The 22638-nt window shown below is 46.8% G+C and overlaps 1 protein-coding gene across 2 annotated transcripts in view; it reads left to right on the top strand.

Moving 5' to 3' along the window:
- The window catches only part of DCTN2 (dynactin subunit 2), a 752351-nt gene that overhangs the window by 312566 nt on the left and 417147 nt on the right, over positions 1–22638 (top strand). For both annotated transcript variants that reach the window (XM_069653593.1, XM_069653592.1), the window contains exon 4: positions 1992–2053. In XM_069653593.1, the coding sequence (XP_069509694.1) occupies positions 1992–2053 (62 nt within the window). The remainder of the gene's footprint in view (positions 1–1991; positions 2054–22638) is intronic.

The raw sequence follows: 22638 nt of genomic DNA, 5'->3' as shown, positions 1-22638 counted from the left end.
CAAATGCTAATTGCTGTCTGTACTTATAATGCATATATGCTCTTTTCACTACTTATATTTATGATGTTTCTTTCCCGATAATCACTATGCCTGTACATTACCCTATAGGACTTTCTCTGTATTATATATAACTTACTTTCTTGTAGCCTATTACTGTTCACTGTTTACTTGTAACCTTGTACAATGTAACCTATGTAATGCGCCCAGATACCTGAGGGTCGGGTCCGCTATATAAATAAACTATACTATACTATTATGATGGAGAAGAAAACATTTCTTATATGTATTGATAATTCTCTGTTACGGATATCTTTATTATTATTTTTAACCAAGTCACCCAGCCTCCCTGATATATGATATGATAGTTTATTTATATAGCGCCTATACACAATGGCCCTCATTACAAGTCAGACGTTAAGGGGTTAACGGCACCGTAAAGAGCGTTGGCGCCGTTAAACCCTTAACGCCTGATTCACACTTTAACGCCTGCTTATTGCAGGCGTTAAAGTCCAAGGCGCTAAGCGACCTTGGTGCTAATTACGGCACCGTAATTTACGGTGCCGTAATTAGCACCTTCCCCATCCCCATTATGCCCTATGGGGCAAAAATGGGAATGGGGAAGGGTAAATGGTGAATTGGGAATTACCGCCCCACTCACCTTGGAATGGGGTGGTAATTCCGCCATCCACCATGGCGGAATCCGGCATGGACCATGGTGCTAATAGCACCATGGTCCACCGCCTGACTAGTAATGAGGGCCAGTGTGTTTCAAAGCACTTCAAGGCAAGGGAGGGAACAAGAGAAAATACAATGACATTCTTACAAGCCATGAACAGTAAGGATGTGAAATTAACTATCGTACTCAGCCTGACGACATTTCAGATGGTGCAAGAGCTAAAACATAGATAAGGAAGGGAGGGGGTGAGTGGGAAGGAAATGGAAACAGACAGGCGACTACCGTACTAGGCCTGATGACATTTCTGGTAGAACCAGAGAAAACAAAAGGTGAGGGTGAGGGGTGCAGAAAGGGAGGGGAGGAGCAAAACAAGCGACTATCGTACTAGGCCTGATGACATTTCAGATAGTGCTGGGGGGAGGGGGAACACGTAAGCGGAGGGGGGAGGAGACAGATGAGGTTGCTATCATACTAGGTCCAGGGACAATTCCGATAGAGTAAGTGCATAGAAGAATGTAAGGGGAGGAGATAGGAAAAGGGAGAGGAGGAGAGAACAGAGATTAAGCAGTGGAGAAGCAAGAGGGGAGAGCGAATACAATTGCAGAAGTCAGTAGTAACACATAATGTTGCAAGCCTGGATACGAGATAAAGATGGGAACAGCATGATTCAGGGCCACCATTAGAAAGGGTGACACACCGTGAATCAGTGAAGTCCATAAAAATCAAATCCAGCATTGGCCACAAGACAGTGATGGTGAAACCTGAATGTATCAGGGCAGACTCCTGCAGAAGTAGGCTGGAGGGGGTGGAGCAGGATAGAAGAATCGAGCAGAACAGGCAACACCTGTGTGCGAGAAGGGGGGGGCACAAGGGAACATCACGGGGGGACAAGAGGTGTGGGGATGGCCTGTGGGGACAGAGGGAGTAAACACATGCTATGCTCAGAACATCCTGTTATCTAAGGGAGCTTCAGCTAGAACTGAAAATCGCAGCTGCCTAGAGTACATTATGGGGAGCTGGCTGGCCGGCACTATTAAATAGAAAGGGTACCAGATTCACAGCCCTGTAGTTCAGGGGGAGTTTCACAAAAGATACTATTACTTTTTCCAATATTCTTATATTGTTTGTAAATGATTACATTTGTTTAGCAATGTCTTACCGTGATCCCATGGGATTATAACGGTCCTGCTAAAGGAGGAAGCTACCCATAGAGTAAACAGCTACAGGCAAGAGACCTTTTCATACTGGATTGCATATCACCCTGTTGAATATTATGAGAGTAAGCATGTTTTGAGTTCCGTGTTTTTTTTTGCAGATTTTTCAGATCGAATAAGCAAAAGCAAAAGAACAGGTTATGAATCGGGCGAGTACGAGATGGTAAGCGATGTTCAGTGCCATAATTTGACCTCAGAATGGTGCCAAGTAAATTATGTTATCCAGTTGGTTGTTTGATATAATGGATCAAAGTAAGTTTATGGCTATTTCAAAATGAAAAGGGTTACAGAATCATTTTTGTGCAGGTATTAAATAGTTTACCCATTTCAGCCTGTTTTTCTTGTAATGGTGCCTTGTGTAACCCTGCATTTTATGGCGACTGAAATGTGACCATGGATGAGAATCACTGCTTATCCAAATCTGATCGTATAATTACAAATATTGGAGAGCGAGAGATCCTGGATTTTCCCCTCACTAGAAGTCTGGCCAGAAACACTCTACTAGTTGATGTGCATAGATAGTATTGTCTGGAACCGTTTTTGATTCCATATTCCATAAAATTTCTTTTGCATCTTATATCAGCTTGTAGCCTGTTTGTACCAAATTTAGAAGCTAGAGGAACGTAGTTCACTGTAAATTATAAGGTATTTTATCAGGATCACATACTATGTTTGTTGAGGAGAAAGTCCTACACTATAGCTCTAGCATTAGCCCCCTAAGTGTTTTGCTTTTTTTCAGCTGGTTCACTGATATCTTTGCTTGAAGGGTTCTTATTTTAGAGCTAATGACTTGGGTCACAAGTTAGGTCTAAATGGGCACCCTATTGAGTGCCTTTGCCCCCTGGGAGACCGGAAGCCTATCAGAGAGGTGTGCCCCAGATGTACCCCATATTTCCCTGGACAAGTAACTTTTCCAGGTTAGCTGTGCTCACTCCACAGGTTGGTGGCAGCAATACTTTCCTACAAGGCATTTTTATTGTTCCCTGAACAAGATCCCCACTCCGTGGGAGTTTCTCAGCTAAACTTGGTTTCCTTGGAATGAAAGAATACAGATGGGGGTCATAAATGCTCATAACAGCCTGCTTACAAGGCCGAAGGCAGGGGCGGCTGAGAACAGATTTTGCCAGTGACTGAATAGTGGGTCTGCGATAATAAAATGGTTTAATGGTGGTCGGTTCCTGACCCAGTATTGTTTCTTTATCAGTAGGGGGTTCGTGACTCTGTTACTCACTTCAAGTAACCAAGCACCAGAAGGTCTCTTTCAGCTCCCCATGCCTTGGACCGTGAAGTCTCTTTAAGTTAGTGTTTCTTCTTATCTCTTTCTGACTGTGCTTGTGTTTGTCAAGCACTTTGCACCAGTCCCGGGCCCCTGATACCTGTGGGATTGCTGGGATTTGAATATTCTGTTCCAGGTAGTCCCCTGTGCTCACTTTCCTAGGAATTAAGGAAATCTGCTCGCCACTCCTATTGTTGGTTACCGCCTCCCTGGGGTCTCAGGTTTCACGCCCCAGCCTGGGTGTTCTCTCTTTGGCCCACAGCCACCCTGGGGTCGTCTGGTTCTCACCCCACCCTGGGGTCGTCTGGTTCTCACTCCACCCTGGAGCTGTTTGATTCTAACCCTGCCTTGGGGTTGTTCTTGACCTTGTCGTCAACCTCCCTACTTCTCGGAGTGACTGTGTACCTTTTCCTTTCAGCCGGAGCTCCTCCGGCCAGACGTGTTGGGAGATGTGTGGCCTCATTTGATCAGCTTTCTTCTTCTCTGCTGGAGCAGGTGTTACCTTCCCGCAAGCTTGGTGGGGGTTCCGCGTCTCATTGTCGCTCCTTGGCTTGAGCTCACTCTCCTGGGTGTCTGTGCCGGATCTCTCAGTTCTATGTTGTGGTCGGTTAGCCAAGCATTTTGTGGTCTCTCCCGTGGGTCGAAGCACCACGTTGGGTGTGGAGGTGGTGCAGCTTCATCTCTGCACGCTGCACCACCTAGGAGGAAGGCTCTCCCGTCTGACTCTGCGGGCCTCTCCCCATCCCCAATGTAGATGGGCTCTTATTTCTCTAGGCAGCGAGAGGGTGGGCTTATGCTGATGCTTCCCAAGGGTGAAGCTAGGGCCTTTCCTCGAGCTGCAGTGGGTGTCACTCTGCCCTCTCCAGTCCTGCAGCGAACCAGCTGGAGTTCCACTTCCCCTCCTTCTGCCCTTTTTTGGCTTTTTGTCAGCACAGGGGACCCCCATTGAGTGCCTTTGTCCCCAGTAGCTGGTAAGAGGGGTACTTTGGGGTGAAAGGGGAGGGACACAATTCACCACATTACAGAAGAGGAATGTGAGGAAGTTCGCCTTCAGAGGACGAGGACAAAGACGGAAGACAGTCATCTGCTGCAAGCTTCAGAACCAATCTTCTTTGTAACCAAGTGAGCCAAGAAGTCTGCACACCCTCTGTGATCCAGCGGGCACAGCTAGGTTATAGTACTTGTGTACCTATCTTCTCCCAGATGATGGTTTGCCCTCCATGGCTTAATATAAAGAGGTGAGAGCACTGCACAGCCAGAGTGCCGGTAACCGATATAGCCAGAGACCTACTGTTAGAAAATGAGCAGAAATTAAACAAAGACCCCTGGGATCGCAATGAAATCTGAGGCATACCTGACCTCTTCTACTAGATCAGGAGTTTGCAGCTGAGGCTCTCGAGATGGTTTGGACTACAACTCCCATGCTTCTTTGCCTTTGACTATAGTGGCTATGGCTGATGGGAATTATAGTCCTAAACATATGGCTAGGCAAAGGGTACAGACCCCTGTGCTAAATCATCACTTGCAACTCACGGAATCCGGCCTTGTGACATCAGCTGCACTGTACCCCAGCATCGGGTCACCTTGTTCAGCGCCCCAGCCAACTATGGTCTCCACTGGCCTGAAAGTCATCCTGCATGTATGGAAGTTTAATTTTTAATGATCTCTATCTTCCGCACCAAACCTAAGACTGTTTCTGCTGATGTTGAAATTTTAATTTTTAAACTTTAACTTGTACCAGTAACTTGGAACCCTCTGGGGCGTAAGCATAAGCCTTGTCATGGGGCAGCCATAGACCTAAACAGATAGCCATTGGTTACTTTGGACTACTCTGTAGACCTTTTGTGGTAAACTCACAGACCAAAGACACTGCAAGAAATAATTTTTAAAGTGACCCCCATCTCTAAACTGCATTACCATTTTAGGTTCTTGCACAACCAATTTATTTTTACTAATATATTGTGTGGACGTTTACTTAATGAATGTTATAAGTGTTAAACTGTACCTTTTGACCACTGTGTTCCCCTCCTAAGAGTTTTGTGTTGACTGCTCAGCCACGCTTACCATTAGGCGAGACAGGTGGACTTGAGAGAAACTCTTTTGCTTTATTGTGGATGGGGTCCTTCTCACATCCGTAACAAACGCCTAAGTAACAACCACTAACAGGTTTAATTGAGGAATGCGATTTGGACCCAAGTCTCTTTCTTTCACAGATAGCAATTTAGCCACTCGACGACAGGCTTGGCGCTTGGTGAAATACACTTGATTACTAGATCACATTGACTTTAATTGTCTATCTAAAAAAAATCGAGCTCATCAAAGCTCTGAGTGGAAACCCTAACTCTGCAGAACAGATGTCTACATAATGTTTAAATTCACTATGTGTTGAAAGATTACCTTCAAGGGCACGATTTTCTTCAATTTTCTGGCTCGTGGCATTGTTTTTCTAGTTGCCTCTTTTTCTTATTGTGTTTGCAGGGTTTTTCAGAACCTCTATTGGTATAGGGTTCTATAATGCCAACCTTTGTGGACCTGCAAAAGTTTATACAAAGTCAAACGAAACTCACTGGTAGGTGACTTAGCAGCAAGCTACAGACTAATCCGGATACTGTTGTAAAGTACAGCTAACATACACCATTGTTGTCAAGTAATAGATTGCTCACTCAGGAGAGTATCAACAATATTCTTATTTATGAAACATTGCAGATGCATTAAGCGAAGACTACTTCAAGGTAAGTAAAACAATATAAACAAACAACACAACACAACTTTGGAGTTCAATTGGGACACCTAGCACACTTTTTAGATTAAAAGGCATTTATTCAACATACTGTTACAAGGGTAAAGATGGGTAGGGTTGCTAAAATGTATCACCAGCCTTATAAAATTGTAAAACACACGAACAATTGGTAAAACAATCTTAAGCTGTCCACGACTTTCCTAGGAACGGAATGCTGTTGTTTTAACAAAGTAAATTACTTTATGGTACTTTACTTTGTTGTAATTACTTTGTGGGGGAGTAATTATGTAGATGTAATTAAAGGTTACAGAGGATAAGGGGTGTAGGGAGAGGTTGGCTGTAAGGTGGTAGTAATTTAATTTGTTATAATAACATAGAACCCTAGGACCAATTGTTTTACAAGAATTCCAGATATGTAACCCTTTTTGGATATTAATAGGGAGTTTAGAACCGGTGCCAAAGTTCCCACATTGGATTTAATTGATCTCAGTGCACTAGTCAAATGCAATAGATAATAACATTTTGTAAGGCAGTACTTATAGGTTTCCTGTGTAGGAAGGCAGCAGCTACCAATCCCAACTGTCTAAGGGGACCCCTGACATGATGTCTATGCACAGGTTCCCCCCAAAGGTATCCCACAAGTTGCTTCAGGGAAGGACTATGCTATATTGCATTTAATGGAGGAAAGGGAGGTTGACCAAACTGGTATGCATCCCAGCTCCTCAAGTCTAGGCCTTTGGGTGCAACTTCTCTTACCGTTTGTTTTAGCGTTGTGGGTCATCCCGGGATAACGGTGGCAGTGGTGGCTGTGTTTGATAGCTGGGTTCTGCAAGCTGGTGGTTCCTATCTCCGATGGCGTCCTCATGGTCCCTGATACTGCAAGGCTGGAATTCAGGCTTTCGATGAAGAAAGAACTCTGCTTAAGTACCCATACAGAATATGGACCTCAGTGATGTAGCTGTGTTGGTAGGCCACAAGGTTCTGCAGATTACTATGAAGGTGATCATGAACAACAAACATCAGCTCTAGCAAAGCCCCTCTTCCTGGTGACTTATGGCAGCAGAGCTTAATAATCCATGTAGCTCAATGATGTTTCATAGCAAGTTGTACAGAACTGAAAGCTGCACAGAGGAGACCCCTCTGGGGGATTCAGACAGCTACTGGCCCAACGGTTTCCACAAGCTTGTAGAGGACATCCAGTGAAGTTCAGGCTCAAGGGAGGGACACACCATGCCGGGCTCTTCAGATGATAAAGAGTAAATATTTGCTGTCTGAGAGAGTTGGCTTTGGCAGTATCTCTCGCAGCAAAAGCATCTAGAGGTGGCTCCATGACTGCTTGAGTTTCGAATCCTGAGTTTCAGTGATCAACCTGGGGAATGGCTCTAGTTCCCTTCCTGATAAACAGAAACCTGTGCTGGGGGGTTACTAACCACATATTGGAGAACATGCATGTTAGGATGGATTTTTAAAATCAACCCTGGAGGTGGATTTTGCGAGGCCTACCTATTATGTTGAACGGGAAAGACACTGGAGTCCAGCCAAACCCAATCAAGGTAGGTATCGGAGCGGCAAAGCTTACATTGAGGGGGGCGAGTGCCTAGGGCTACACTGAGTGTTAGGATTTCTTTTCTTTGTGCTCCTTTCCTCCCATAGACTTCCATGGCACACCCTTTTTTTTGGCTTTTTGAACTGTGTCCTTTTGCTGATCAGTTCCTAATACTACCAGCACTGAGCGATTGTCTGTTTTTGTGAATGTCTTGTCTTGTTACAATTGCACACATCACCTTTCAGTGAATTTCAGTTATACTTTGTATCCTTATATTTCTCTTTCGTCTTACCAACTGGTTGGGATTACCTGCATCCGCAGGCGGGTCGGAAAAAAGCTGGCTCCAACAGCCCTTTTAAGAACTTTATTAAGGTTATGGGGCTCTTAATCGTGCGTGCGCCCCACCGCGTGCCAGTCCCACCCTTTACCCCCACGTCACCCATTTCCTGTTTTTCTGCCTACTGGGCGGGTTGAAAATTCTGTGCTCTGTCACAAACCAATTTTTGGGGGCGTTATTTGTTGGCTGTCCACACATTTGTGTTTTTATTTTTTTCTCCAGCATTGGATCTTATATAGTCGTCAGGCTGGGAATCCTCGGTTAACTTTTTACAATAGTAAATAAAGAAAATGTTAGATGTTTATTTTTGTATCCCATTGCCCTCCTTTTGGGATCTTTTGGTCCCCATCAAAGGGACGTCGGGTATGTAGCTCCTCCCCTGCAGCCTCTTTTCAGATTCTAACCGCATGTCATGCTGGAAGGAGTCCTTGTGTGTTTCTCCAAAGAGAAATCTCCACATCTTTTCAAAAACATCAAAACCTATCTTCAGGAGCTTCACCTTTTTCTGTCAGATAAGTGAAAAGGGGGGCAGTGAATATGGAGGGGAAGGAAGTCCCTCTTTAGAGCCTGCTCTAACTGTGGCCTAAAAAACGTTTTTGAGGGAGACCTGCACGAAGAATGCATGTATTGCCTTCACCCACACCACTCTGCTGAAGAGTGTGAAATATGTAAAACCTTCAGCTCTAAAATGCTGAAAGACAGAAAGAGACGCCTGGTGTGCTGGCTGAATGAAGGCCATCACCCCCTGCAGAGGCAGAGTCCTCAAGTAGCCTGGCAGTCCCAACACGCCCAGAAAAAAGGGAATCTGGGTTGAAAAGGGCAAAATCTGTATAAAGGCCAGAAAAACAGCCTAAATGAGTGTTAAAACTAATCACTGTTAAGGGCCAGGCCTCGTCATCAATAGAGGCGGTGGCTGAACAGCCAACGTTCTCGTTGACGACTCCGAAAGGGGGTCTGTCCACAGAAGAATGGCTGACAAAGCACATCGAAAAGTTGTCTTCCCCCATTGATGAGCTTGATGACGGAAAAACACTCATCGATGAAACACTCCTCCACGGACATAAAACACTTGTCGACCTACAGGAACGCTCGTCGTCGACAGACAAACCCCGTCCACCAGCGGTGGACAAAAAACATCTGTCTTTGGGGAAAATACTACCGGAGATGGCAAAAGACCTGTCAATCCTGGAAAAAGAAAAGCGCAGGCAGGAGCCTGCAAATGCTGAACCCACACAACTTCCACAGGCAGAATTGGACCGATCAAGGGTGCAAGAAACAATACAGCGCCATCCAATCACTGCACCAGTCTCTCCAATCACATACTCACAGGTCATGTACGAAGACATCCTGAAGTACGAAGTGGATTCCGAGTTTGAAGCTCAACACGCAGCATCGCCATTGTTCTCCGACTCTGACGAGTCCACAACCATGGGAAGGCTCTTGCAACCGCCCCCACCATTAAGATAGCGACGTCTACCGCAGCGTCCATGACATAGCCCCAGGGAACTAAGGGATATTGCTGTGGCACAACCACAAGAACCCCCACTAAATTTGCAATCTCCCCTCTCTGCAGGTACTGTCCACACTCCACAATTTGTTGACTCAACTGGACACTAGACTTCCGGCCAGACTACAGGCCCCAGTGACTACACAACCAACTCTAGCTCCACAAAGGCACCCAGGAACGCCAGGGAGTCCGCTGATAGATCCATTTGCAAAACTTCTACAGCAGCCACAAATGGCTGTCTCTCCCCCGTGAAAAGCAGACCAGAAACAAAAACACAAGGAGAGATCGCGCTCTCCATAACATCGCAGCCCTAAAAGGCAAGCGGCATCCAGGGGTAGAGCCTTGAATACAGCACCGAACAAGAGGAAGGGGAGCTAATAGATACAGGCCCGCAAGACACCACATCCACCACTACATCGCCATCACAGGATGATCACCAGTGGGACACAGACGACGATCAGTTGGATGACCATCACCGCCTGATGAGATTGGGGCATTCCACTCACTCATTACAAAAGCTTGGCAGGAGTTCAACTTCATCCCCTCCGAGGAGAACACATTTATTTAGGTCGATCATATGAATAAAAGAAGAAAATCAGTGGTGACAATTCCAATCCTCGACCACGTGTGGGACGAGGGGCTCTGTACCACAAGACACCCTTTTACAGAGCCAGCATTTAAAGGCAGGCTAGACAAAGTTCAGGCACAAGAAACCACTCCCAAGTGTCTCACGTTGCAGCCTTCCCCGGAGTCGGTTGTCTCAGCGGCAGCCAGCAGGAAGTCGCACACTCAATCACATAAATGTACTGTGCCACCAGAAACAGAAAGCCGGAAGATGGGCGTGCTGAGAAAGAAGGTGTACAGCAGAAGGTGCTGGACATGCCTTCCGAAACGCGATAGTCTGTTTGGGCCCAAAATCGATGAGGCACTGAAGGCGATTAACACTTGACACGGTCTGCTCTCTCACCACCATACAAACAAAAGGTACTTTTTGTACGTTTCGGGGAGCAGCAGGAAAGTCAACCTCATCGGGAAACACCAGAGGCTCCAGGCAGTACTGGAAAGCCTCACACTATTCACAGGGATACAAGAAATCATCCCAAGGTCACCAAAGACCAAGAGAATACAGGCAGTAACATCAGAGTTGAGGATCTTCAGGCTCCCAGAGGGGTACAACAAAACCTCAGCCCGAACTGTGCAGCCTGGACAGCACCTGTGGGGGGAAAAGTGGCACACCATTTACATCGGTGGCGACAAGTAACAACGGACAAGTTAGTATTGCAAGTAGTCGAATCAGGCCACCTGCTAGAGTTCACCAAACAACCACCAAACATCCCGCCTTGAAAACCTTCACTGCACATCTAAAGGTGCTCAAACAAGAAATAAAACAAATGTTAACAAAAAACACCATTAAAAAAGTACCAAACAAACAGGAAAGGGCGCTTACTCTCCATACTTCGTAGTGCAGGAAGTGGCGCCCGATACTAGATCTGTGCAAGCTAAACAAATTCATCAAAAAGCAGCGCTTCACGCTGCAACAAGTCATACAGGTGGTACAAACGCACAACTTCCTGGACCTAAAAGATGCGTTCTTCCACTTCCGGGTGCACCGGAAATATCGACAGTATCTACACTTCACGATAGCAGGTCAACACTATCAATTGAAAGTGCTCCCATTCGGGCTAAAATCAGCGCTGCAAACATTTACCAAATGCCTAGCAGCAGCCCTCAGGAAAAAGGACCATCACATCTATCCATATCTAGACGACTGGCTTGTGTGAGCAAAAACCATGGGCGACGCTCATGCATCCATTGCAGAGACGTAGCTCTTACTGTAACAATTGGGATTCAAGATAAACTTTGAAAAATCCTCCCTATCGCCATCCAAGAGCCTGCTGTTTCTTGGGGCTCACTTCGCAACATACGAAGCCCTAGTTCGCCCCCAGCGAGACGGATTAGAAATGCTGAAGGCAATGATTCCTCTGTTTAAACCAGAAAAGTGGTTATTAGTCAGGAAATGCACAGGTCTCCTTGGGACTATGGCCTCCTGCATTCCCCTCATACTGCACTGCAGACTGAACATGCGCCCGCTGCAAGAATTCCTTGCCAGCAAATGGTCCCATGTCGCAGGGTCGGGGGACGACGAGCTGCAGATTACACTACAACTAAACCACCAACTACAGTTGTGGACAAAATCAGACAACATCAGCATTGGATGCCGGTTTCAAGTCCTCATTCCGCACAACATGTTGGTGACGGATGCCTCGCTGTCCGCCTGGGTTGTGCATGTGGGCTCTATCCACATAAAAGGAAAATGGATAGCAGAGGAGGCCAGACTACACATAAATGTACTGGAACTCTGGGCAGTGGTCTGGGCCCTGAAATAGTTTCATCCAATGCTACAACACTCTACGGTTCGGGTAATAACCAATGACCATGTACTACCTCAGGAAGCAAGGATGGCCGAGGTCCCCAACCCTCTCCCAGGAAGCACAAAAGATTTGGCATTGGGCCATCACCAACGGGATAACGCTCCAAGCGTTTCACCTGCCGAGAATAAACAACAAGGTGGCAGACAGCCTCAGCAGGTCCACCAGCCAGTGCCACGAGTGGGAGCTATGCGACAGCCAGCTCCAATGCAAATTTACTCAATGGGGGCATCCGGAATTCAACCTATTCACGACAAAGCAGAACGCCAAATCTGCACACTTTGCCATCAGAACACATCAATGGAGGTCGATGAGGAATGCCTTTTCATTCTCGTGGACCGACCTCTTCGCCTATGCCTTCCGACCTTTTCCAATTATCTGCAAAGTGATTCAAATGATTCAAACATATCCCTGCATGGTGGTACTCATAGCCCTGAACTGGCCGAGGCAAACATGGTACTCCGACCTTATTCGCATGTCCAAGGGCCAGCGGATTCCTCTCTTCAATAAAGCCGACATATCACAAAGCCATGGAAAAGTGCTGCATTATGACCCAGGATTATGAAATTGACTACGGGTCTCCTGACTTGGTGGAATTTGGGCACCTAAATTTGTCACAGGAATGTGCGAACATCCTTACCTCCGCACGGGCCTGGCTACAAATCGTTCCTATCAAAGCAAGTGGAAGAAATTCTGTGCCTGGCGCACAGGGCAGGGAAACAATCGACCGCTTTCAACGAGCCCGGAAACTATGCTACCTTACCTCCTGTCGTTAGCTCAAGGAGGGCTCTCACACACTTCGATAAAAGTACATCTGGCGTCCATCTCCAGATACACCAGGAAAAGGGGGACAACGCCACTTTTCAGTGATCGACTGGTAAAACATTTCCTCAGGGGGTTATTCAGAACCTTTCCCCAGTGAAAAGGTTTCCACCACAATAGAGTCTCAATATTGTACTGGCGGGACTCATGCGAGCGCTGTTTAAACCATTACCGACAGCGCACCTAATATTCCTTTCCTGGAAGGTGACGTTCCTCATTGCCGTTACCTCAGTGAGAAGAGTATCAGAACTACAAGAGCTGATGGTCATGGAGCCATTCTTATGTTTGTACAAAGACAAAGTGGCCCTTACAACCAGCATGCGGTTTATACCCAAAGTGCCATCTGCATTCCATAAACATAAATCAGTTACGCTGCCCTTTTTCTTCTAAGAACCAAAGACCCCGGCAGAGATTGCACTGTACTCCTTAGATGTTAAAAGAGCGCTAAAATACTATCTGCACAGGACACAAGCCTCAAAAAATTCCACTCAGCTGTTTCTCTCCTACGGGCATCCAAACAAAGGAAAGGCCATCTCCACACAAGGAATTGCAAGGTGTATATGCTCTACAATATCTTTTTGTCACACCAAAGCTAGAAACCACTGACTAGGCCCGCTCAAGCCCATTCAACAAGAGCTACGCCGGCATCTGCAGCAATGTGGTCAGGGTGTCATTAAAAGACATTTGTCAAGCAGCCACACAGGCCGTACCGCACACCTTCACTAGGCATTACTGCCTCCAAGAACCACACGCTGCTGATGCAAGCAGAGGAAAGGCAGTCCTGCAGCATCTATTCAAAGAAGGTAGGCTTTTCATAGTTATCCTACCGCCATCTAAGTACATATTGCTTTGAAGTCTGTTCATAGCATGTAAATCTATGAAAGATCCAAGACAGATGAAGGGTTACATTTCTTAGCTATAACTCCATTACTCCTACGTCCCGTCCCCTTTACTCCATACTTTTGGGACATTCCGTCCGGTGGGACGGGATCGGAGCACTTTTGTAAAAAAGCATCAATTTGAAAATGTGTCTTTCTCTTTTTACGTGGGGTACTGCATGCGGCCTTAACCTTGCCCTCCTTAGCTCCGCCCCACGCATCGCCCTTCAGTCCTTTTCTCCACGCGGTCAGGGCTGGATGCACTAGCATCACCGGGAAGACCTTTTTCTTTCCCGTTGTCCTTCTCTCTCCTGCTCCGGTTCTGCGGTCGTGTAGTCCTCTGTCTATGCCGGAGCGTTTGGGATTTGCCACTTGTTCTTCTTGCGAGCGTCGCTTCGCTAGGGTGGATCCCCATTCTCTCTGCTTGGAGTGTCTGGGACTGGATCACCGTTGGGACTTGTGTTTCTCTTCGACTCCCTTTCGGTCCAGGCACTTCAACGTCGTCTTTGCAGTGGGAGGAAATCTTCCAGAAGGTTCCTTCATCGCATTTCCAACTCTTCATCAAAGAGATGCCTGGTAAATTCTTTACTTTCAGGGCACCCCGGCCGGGGGACTCCTTCCCAGGGTCTTCCAGGTCTGGGAGGGGCTTCAAAAGCTCTGCTACCGGGGTCATCCCTGAGGTGCCTCGCAGGCCTAATAGGCGTACCAGGGGTTTTCTCCAAGTGTTTCCGCGAGGGGCCTGCCTATACCGGATCACGATCCGAGGTTCACCGATCAGGTGCTAATGACCAGCATAGTCGTGCTGAAGCGTTGGGTACCGGAGTTCTCTCCGAGGTCTCCTTGTCTGGAGCTTCCCATACAGACACCGGGGTGTGCCCTGAGGCCTCTGTTGAGGCTTTCTGTACCGAACAACGGTTCGAGGCCCCTCTCGAGGGAGCTAGTAAGACGGACTCTGTTCCGAGGTCCCTCTTAATGAGGCTAAGGTGTGTACCAACAGAACTGAGAGGCCTGTAAAGGTCTTGTTTGTGAGGTGGATTTCTCAACATTCCCGCGCTCGCGGAGGTACCGGTTTTGTTGAGGGGGCACAGGGAGAGGTCATCGACCGTAATTCCTCTGTTACCGGCGTTGCTGAGTTCTTCCTTTGGAGGCTAATTCAAGGGGCACGATGTCTTGTAAACATCCAAGGCCCCATAGTACCGGCTCTGCTGAGGATCCTTTTGCCAAGGCTAACATTTCAGTCAAGTCCCCTGACCAATCTGTGGAGTCAACTGCCTCATCTACACATGTGACGCAGTTCTCCTCAGATGTTCACAAAAGGGCGGCCGTTCCCGCATGCTCTACGGTGGCCATGTTGGATTCTTCCCTCATTCCCACGCTATAGTCGACGGTGTGAATCCGTTCCACCCTTCTTATGACTGGCGTGCTCGGATGCCACTACTGCATATGGTCTCGCTTCATGGCAGCCTCTTCATCAGAGGATGCCTTTTTCGGGATGTTTCAGAGACTTATGCACTCTGATCTCATGAGGGAGTACTTTAAGAGCCTTTCTTGTAGCTCTGTCACCAGAGTTTCCTCTGAGGGTTCTGACGGACCTGCCAGTACCAGACGTTGTTCCGGGTTTTCACCATCACAGTGCTAAAGTTAAGCCCAGCTCGACTGGGTGCTGGGATACCAGGGCTTCCTTTTGCTCCTCTGATCTATGTGGACCTGGCTGGGGGTGGACCCTCCTGGCAACCATTCTCCTAAGCCCTCCACCCCATCCCCGCAGGTTCCAATTATTATTTTTTTTTTCAATTCCTGAGGTGGTAGGTGTGGAGGACCAGTCTTCTGTTTCCGCCTCGTTGGGATGTGCCTTAAGCGGATGAGGACGGCGATGAGCAGCTCCACTCGGTGAGAGCATTCCGTGACCGGGAGGGGCTTGTGTAGCTCTATTACCAGGGATTCCCCCGGAGGTGCCTCAAGGACCTAATAGGCGCACTGGAGTGTTCTGTGAGGGTCCCTCAGAGGACCTGCCAAAATCGGACCTGGTCGCAAGGTTCACCATTTGGGTGCTAAGGTTCAGCTCAGTTCGTCTTTGGCTCTGAATACCAGGGTTCACCCTGAGGTCTCCATTTCTGGAGTTTTCCACACTGATACCGGGGTACGCCCTGAGGTCTCCGTTTCTGGTGCTTGTCACGCCGTGACACGGCTCGAGGCCTCTCTTGAGGGAGCTATATATCCCGGGTTAAAACCCAAGCTTCCTCTAAATACAGTACCAATGGAGTCGAGGGATCCTCTTAAGGGTCCTGTCGGTAGGATACATTCCTCAACCGTCCCACGCTCGGGATGTGGTGGTACCGATTCTGTCGAGGGGTAAAGAAGGTGATCAGCAGCAGGCCTTGCAGTACCGGCTCTGCTGAGGTTCCTCCATTGGAGAGTAATTCTGGGTCAGTTCCTAGGATGTCTACTAAACATCCTAGAACTGCCAGCACCGGCTCAGCTGAGTATCCTTGTTGCAAGGCTGTTTCTTAAGTCCCCTGACTCCTCTGAGGGGACAGTTGCCTCATTTCTCCTATGACGCAGTTCTCTTCAGGTGTTGACTAAATGGGGCCCAGCCTCCTTGGTCCATGGCAGCCATTCTGGATACCTCCCTTACACCAAGCTATGTGGACAACAGGGACCCGTTTGTTGGTCCTGGCGGCAGCTTCAGCTAAGGCCCCTTGTACACCGACTCAGACTCGTTCCTTCTCTGGGATCAGGGGGTTTCAGGGTCGCCGTGCGCACTGATCTGAAACTCCTGTTGGTAGCCCCGCCTTAAGCGGCAACGGCAAGGTGGTTGGTTTTCTCTTGGCCATCAGCCTCCTCTACAGGGACAGATAATCTCCCTGCCGACAATTCACCAATTGATATTTTTTTGTCGGTCACACTACACTTCGGTGGGAGGGCGAATCTCGTCTCATCTGGAGGCGTGGCAAACCATCACCGAAGACTGATGGGGTTTGTCCATCGTTTAGGCGGGTTTTCGCTTGCCCTTTCCTCCTACCCCGCCCTTCAAACCTTTCTTCCGGAAATTCAAGTTGATCACACCCTTGCCAAATAAAGTCCTTTCTTTGGAAGGGCGATTGACTCAGTGTGGTGGTCTTACAGGATGCGCAAACGCGCATTCTGACTTGAAACCTGCATATGAAATATCTACGATACTCTGGAGCCCGCATATGAAATATCTGCAGTTGTCCATGGGAGCAGAACACTCCATATTTGGGTACTCTTTTTGGTCTCGGCTCAGCGAGACGCACCGGAAACTACTCTGAGGGGCCCTGCAGCGGTCCCCCAATACCAGATCTTCTTCCAAGGTTCCCCATTTGGGGCTAAGGCTGACCCTAGTTCTGCTGTGGCTTTGGATACCAGGGTTTGCCCTGAGGTTTCTACATCTGGAGCTAACTGTACCGAGTTTTGACTCGAGGCCCCTCTCGAGGTGGCTATAAGACCAGGGTTACACCTGAGGTTCCCATGCTTGGGGCTAAATTGGTCACCAACAGAATTGAGAGTCCCTCGTCAAGGGTTCTGGCTGTAAGTATATCCCTAAGCCTTTCTGCGCGTGTGCAGCCGTAGTGATACCAGTTCTGTTGAGGGGGCAAAGGTAGGCAGTCACGTACCACAGACCTTTCAGTACTGGATCTGCCGAGGATCCTCCACTAGAGGCTAATTATATGGAAGTCACTGACGTGTCCAGTAAACACCCAAGATCTGCCAGTACTGGCTCTGCCGAGGTTTCTTGTTCAAGGCTAGGATGGCACGCAAGGCCTCTGACTCCGATAGGGAGACTATTGCTTCACTTGCTCCTGTGATGCAGTTCGCCCCCGGTGTGTGATAATGGTAGCCCAACCTCTGCGGGCCACAGCTGCCTTTTTGAATACCTCCCTTAAAGTGAGGTTTTACATCAACAAGCAGGGCAACACAGACTCTCCTCTCCTTGTGGATCTAGTCATGCAAATTTGGGCTAGGCCATCCAGTATATTGTTTGGCCCCAGGCTCCACACATCCCGGGTCACCTCAATGTGTCCGCAGATTAATTCAGGCACCAGTCGGCATCGGTTACGAGTGTGAGATGAACAGCAATATCATCTCCAACTTTTCCAGCAATGAGGCACGCTAGAGGTGGTCCTCTTTTCAGCTCGTGGGTCAACATGAAAGCTTATGCTTTCCCCTCATTGCCTCCTACCCGTTGGTCGCTCTGTAAACACATTGAACCGTTGCCAAAGCAGCTGTGTGGGCTTTCCCACCAGCTTTTGCGAAACAGTACTGCTTAGTCCTGAGCTCCAGGGCTGATGCTCAGTTCGGGCAAGCTGTTCTCAAAACCTCTTTCAGTAAAGGAGTTCCATCCACCCGTTATTCTGTAAGGAGTGCTTGGTAATCTCCCAAAAGTATGGAGGAAAGGGGACAGGACGTAGGAGTATAACAAAGTTAGTCACCAGTAGTGACTACCTTACTCCTAGTTCATAGTCCCCTTTCCTCCATACCCCCGCCCTGCGTCCACTCTAGTAAGTATCCTCTATTATTGCTTAAATGGTCTCAGACCTGGCGATAGAAAAGGACTGAAGGGCGATGCACTGGGCGGAGCCAAGGAGGGTGGGGTTACAACCGCGTGCGGTACCCCGCGTAAAAAGAGAAGGACACATTTTCAATTTGATGCTTTTTTACAAAAGTTCTCTGGTCCCGTCCCAAAAGTATGGAGGAAAGGGGACGTTGGACTACGAGTAAGGTAGTCACTACGGTGAGTAACTTTGTTATTCTCCAGCATTGGTATTTTTCATAGATTCCCATGCGCCATCCCCTATGGTAAAAAGCCAGTTGGAGAAATGGAGTTACAGGTAAGAAACGTACCGCTTCTTCAGCATGGTGCCTTCCTCTGACGCATGCCATATACCACGGGATTTAAGGAATGCATCCATTGTAGGAAGCAGTTCTTGGAAGCCGATCCTCATCTTGCCAGTGTCCGATGCCTGGGGATATCTCACTCAGTGAGTTCATGCGTATTTTGCTTTGGAATTCACCCAAAGTGTCTGCAAAGTTGTCGTCTTTCCATGTCAGAGCTGGGGCCGGTGCCGAAGGCGATCAAGGACTTAGTAAGGGCCAGGAAGGTGGCCTACATTGGTAAGAGGGAGACCGTACATGCAGTTGGGTATATGTGTATCGGCACCGGCCCTCGGTATCCAGGTAAAGACTGCAATCCCAGTTCCAGTGTCTTCACAGGACCATTTAGGGGGAAACCCTGGGTGGGAAACTGTTAGTACCTCTTGGTGAGAAACCGTGAGTACCTCCAGGTGGGAAAGAAACTGAAAATATTCCCCCGGTTGTTAATTCCTGACAAAATCGGATAACAACCAAACAAACAAGATTTAGCTTTAAAAGGCAAAATCCTCCAGGGTCGAATCTGTAATGACTGGCTCCCCTGTATCTCCATTGTTACACAAATTGGCTACTGCAGACAAGTCTTCAAAATCTTTGCTACCAAAGAGAAGCGATAAAAACCTCTTGCGGTAGGCACAAGGAGCATTCTCAGTAGGTACCGAGCTCGGTACAGACTACTATAAAAAGACACAAGAAAATGAAATTGACAAAGGTGAGATGCATGGAAAATGCATTGGTACCGAGTGTTCAAGATTAATTCATAGATATAATTTCTGATTCTGAGGAATTTGCTCCATTTAAATTCTTTACAATACCACCAGAGGAACTGTTTGGCAGTGAGGTGCAAGACCCCAGAGATTTTACACCAGTTTCCTCCTGAAACCCAAGAAGTTTTGGCTGAACCGAGTCATGCTGGACCACAATTCGTATTGACTAATATTTAGGTACCGAGACATGTGGTATTTAACATTTATAACCCCTCAAATACGGTAGACCAGCCTGATAAAGTAGACTTTTCTTCATTGCCTATGAGAGCAGAGGAAGATTAAGGTGAACCCAAATGTAGTGCCGGATTAAACCCTGTCGAAGCCCCTAGGCAGTCGAAATTTCGGGCCTCCCTCTGCAAATTACCTCCTAATTTATTTTTCATTTGACCAACGAACAATTTTAATAAACCAGTTTTATTACACAAAACTAAACATTAACAGCTCAATTTGTTTGTGGTGAAATCTTTCAGGATAATGAGCGACAACAAACAATATTTAGGCTTGTTCAAGAAAATTGAAGAATTCTCAAGTCTCAGCCAAAAATGACTAAAAATACCTGAACAAGATAGATTTGTTTTGTTACGGTAGATGGTGAGGTTAATCAAATTTCATTATAACTCAGAAAAGCTAACTTACTTAGAAACGCAGCTGTTGGGTGTATATACTCATCAGTGTTCTCAAAGCTTCTACTCGCAAATATTCTTCTAGGATCTGGAGTACGCGGGAACTTGCGACACACTAACTCACAGAATGCTTTGTTGCTGAAGGTGTCTCGTGCACGGCACTGCGAGCGCTCTGCTGGGATAACATTGAACTAAGTAGTGTGCACGTCGGCCGCTAGATAGAGATGATCATCCCTACTGTACATTACACATACGTAGTTTGCACCAGATTATTTTACTGACTGACAGCTAACAGAAGATGAGCTTTTAAGAGACAAACTGCTGTGATTGTGATGTCCCTGGTTTATGTACTTTAAGTTGTTAATGGGTACATTACATGAATACACTATTTTTTCTATAGAATTTAATGTAAAGTTTTCGTTTCTTTGAGTTGATTCATTTTTTTCCATCTTTTGGAAACCATTTAAGAGACCTTGATTGTAATTTTCTTTCAAGATCAAATCAATATTATTTTGATCCTTTGTTGCAGGGTCCTTAAAATGAGTGGGGCCCATAGGCCGTTGCTTACTTTGCCTGATCGGTAATCCGGCACTGCTTAAATGGCAAAGGGCATCACAGCTATGGTACCATGCTCTCTGAACCTTTCCTAGAGGTGTTGGTGCAACAGATTAAGAACAAAATATGGCGCCCTCTGGAGGTCCCACAAAAAGTGGGCTTTACAGAAACGCCACCATATTACCTACACCAGCACTGGTAATCACTGATGAAGGGGAAGCTGCTCCTCCGAACAAGAAGCAGAACACTGATGAAGGGGAAGCTGCTCCTCCGAACAAGAAGCAGAAAGTGTCACGAGACACAGACACTGATTCAGATTGCAAACCTCCATCTGTTTCACCTTCAAAATAGTTTCAAGAGATTTTGGCAAAGGCCATGCAGGCTTTGAAGATTGTGCCAAAGGACAAACCAGAGACTTTGGGTGTGTTTAGGAAACTGCCTTCACAGCAAGCAAAGTTGTTATTACCGATGGAAACATCAGTGTTGGAATAAGCATTAAGTCATTGGGATAAAGCCCACTAAAACTTGCATGTTTCCAAAGCACTGGATGCCAAGTACAAGGTTCCAAAGGAAGAGCCTTTTGTACTAATGGGGAATTTACCAACTCAGTCTTCAGTAGTGTCCGCAGCCTTACGATCAAAGGGCAAAGGGACAGCACCATTACCATCAACAATGTTAGACAAGAATGCTAAAGCCTGGGAGGAGACACAAGGGAAAAAGTCCTATACTAATGCTTCACCACAGCTGAGCCAGATCAGTGCGCCCACGGAACTTCAGGTTTTAATGTTCTAAATTGGGATTATTTAGATCGCTTTGCAGAATTACTCCTACAAGACGTTGCAGAGGAGTTCACATTCTGGGTCTCAGAAGGGAGAGAGGCCGCTATACAACAGCTATGCCCCACAATGGATGGGCCCAAGTTAGGATGCATTGCATATGCAAATTATTTAATTCTTCTGGATTATAACCCTGCTTGTTTGCAATGGCGTTTGACAGGAGTAGTGAATTATCCGCAATCTGAATGACACTTGGCCTAGTAGGATCGTTGTCGGTCTTCCCTCTGTTTCCCCCTCCCTTGCCTCGTCGCGCCTTGAAACACTTGTGTATAGGAGCATTATAAATGCCATATCATATCATATCTGACACAGAATCAGTTAACAATAAACCCTGCCAAATCTTATGTAATGATCGGTAGTAAGGTGAAGAAACAGAAAAGTTACACGTGAAAGATCTTTAATTCAGTAATTGCGAAAGTCGATTGCATCCGTTATTTGGGCTTTTCCGTTTCCTGTAAAAGAAAACAAGAAATACTGGATAGGAAAATTGAAGAAAAAGTGGGTGCATGTTTCTCGCTAGCAACATTTGTTAAAAACAAATTGTGTGCATATTACCTCCTACGCTTAATTGGGTTTTACTGGTCAAATATATCTGCAATTGTTCTCTATGGCTGTGAACTACTGAATATTAGGAATAGGAAATGTTTTGATATTTTTAAAGGCAGGATTTTGAAACGAGTATTGGGGCTCTCACTCTCAGTTCCCCGTGAGTGTGATCAGACTGGAGCTGCGATTGGTCCCCTGCTGGGCACAGTTTATGAAGCACAGTCTCTCTTTTTTTAAATGTCAAGATCTGAGAAACCACACATTGGGCCTCATCACGAGTTTGGCTGTAGCCCTTAAATGCGGTGGTAACGGTATTACAGCCGCATTTAAGGGCTGGCCCTATCACGAGTTGGGCGCTAAATCAACTGTTTTACCTCCAGCTTTTTTCTGGAGGTGAAAATCCCTGTTTTCGGCCGTATTACAGTCGGCTGTATTAGCCCGCATAATTAGCGCCGAAAATTCCCCATTGGATCCAATGGACCCAATCAGGAATGGGGATTTACCGTTAAGGCCCAACTCGTGATCCGGTGGGAATACCACCGGACTGGTCGGTGTTGGGGCTATTACAGTCGGCTGTATTACAGCCGGGAATACAGCCCAACTCGTGATGAGGCCTAACAACTTTTATTTTAATGCTATCATGGAAAAGGAATCTAATCCCTTCTCCCTTCTTATACAGATTCAAGAAAAGATGTGAGCAGTTTATGAGCCTGTTAGCAGTGAACGGTTCTGAATCTGACGAGATACTTAAAAGGAAGGTCAAAAGGTGGGATAGTACAGCTGACATTCAGGACTTAGGACAACTGAAACGGTATAGTGGACATGAAAATCTGCATCTACTAATGACGGAGGTCAGACCGTACCTGAAAAAATGTCCTTCAACCAAACTCAGAGATTGGTACTTCATTTTTAGGCTTAATTGCTTATCTACGCTTGCGGTAACAGGGCCCAAATGGTATCAGGTAATATTTTCGCCAGCAAAAATACCGGCGAACA

Source organism: Ambystoma mexicanum, chromosome 3q (assembly GCF_040938575.1).
Source record: "Ambystoma mexicanum isolate Mex_15411 chromosome 3q, UKY_AmexF1_1, whole genome shotgun sequence".
Classification (NCBI taxonomy): Eukaryota; Metazoa; Chordata; class Amphibia; order Caudata; family Ambystomatidae; genus Ambystoma; species Ambystoma mexicanum.
This window is presented reverse-complemented; position numbering and strand designations above follow the sequence as displayed.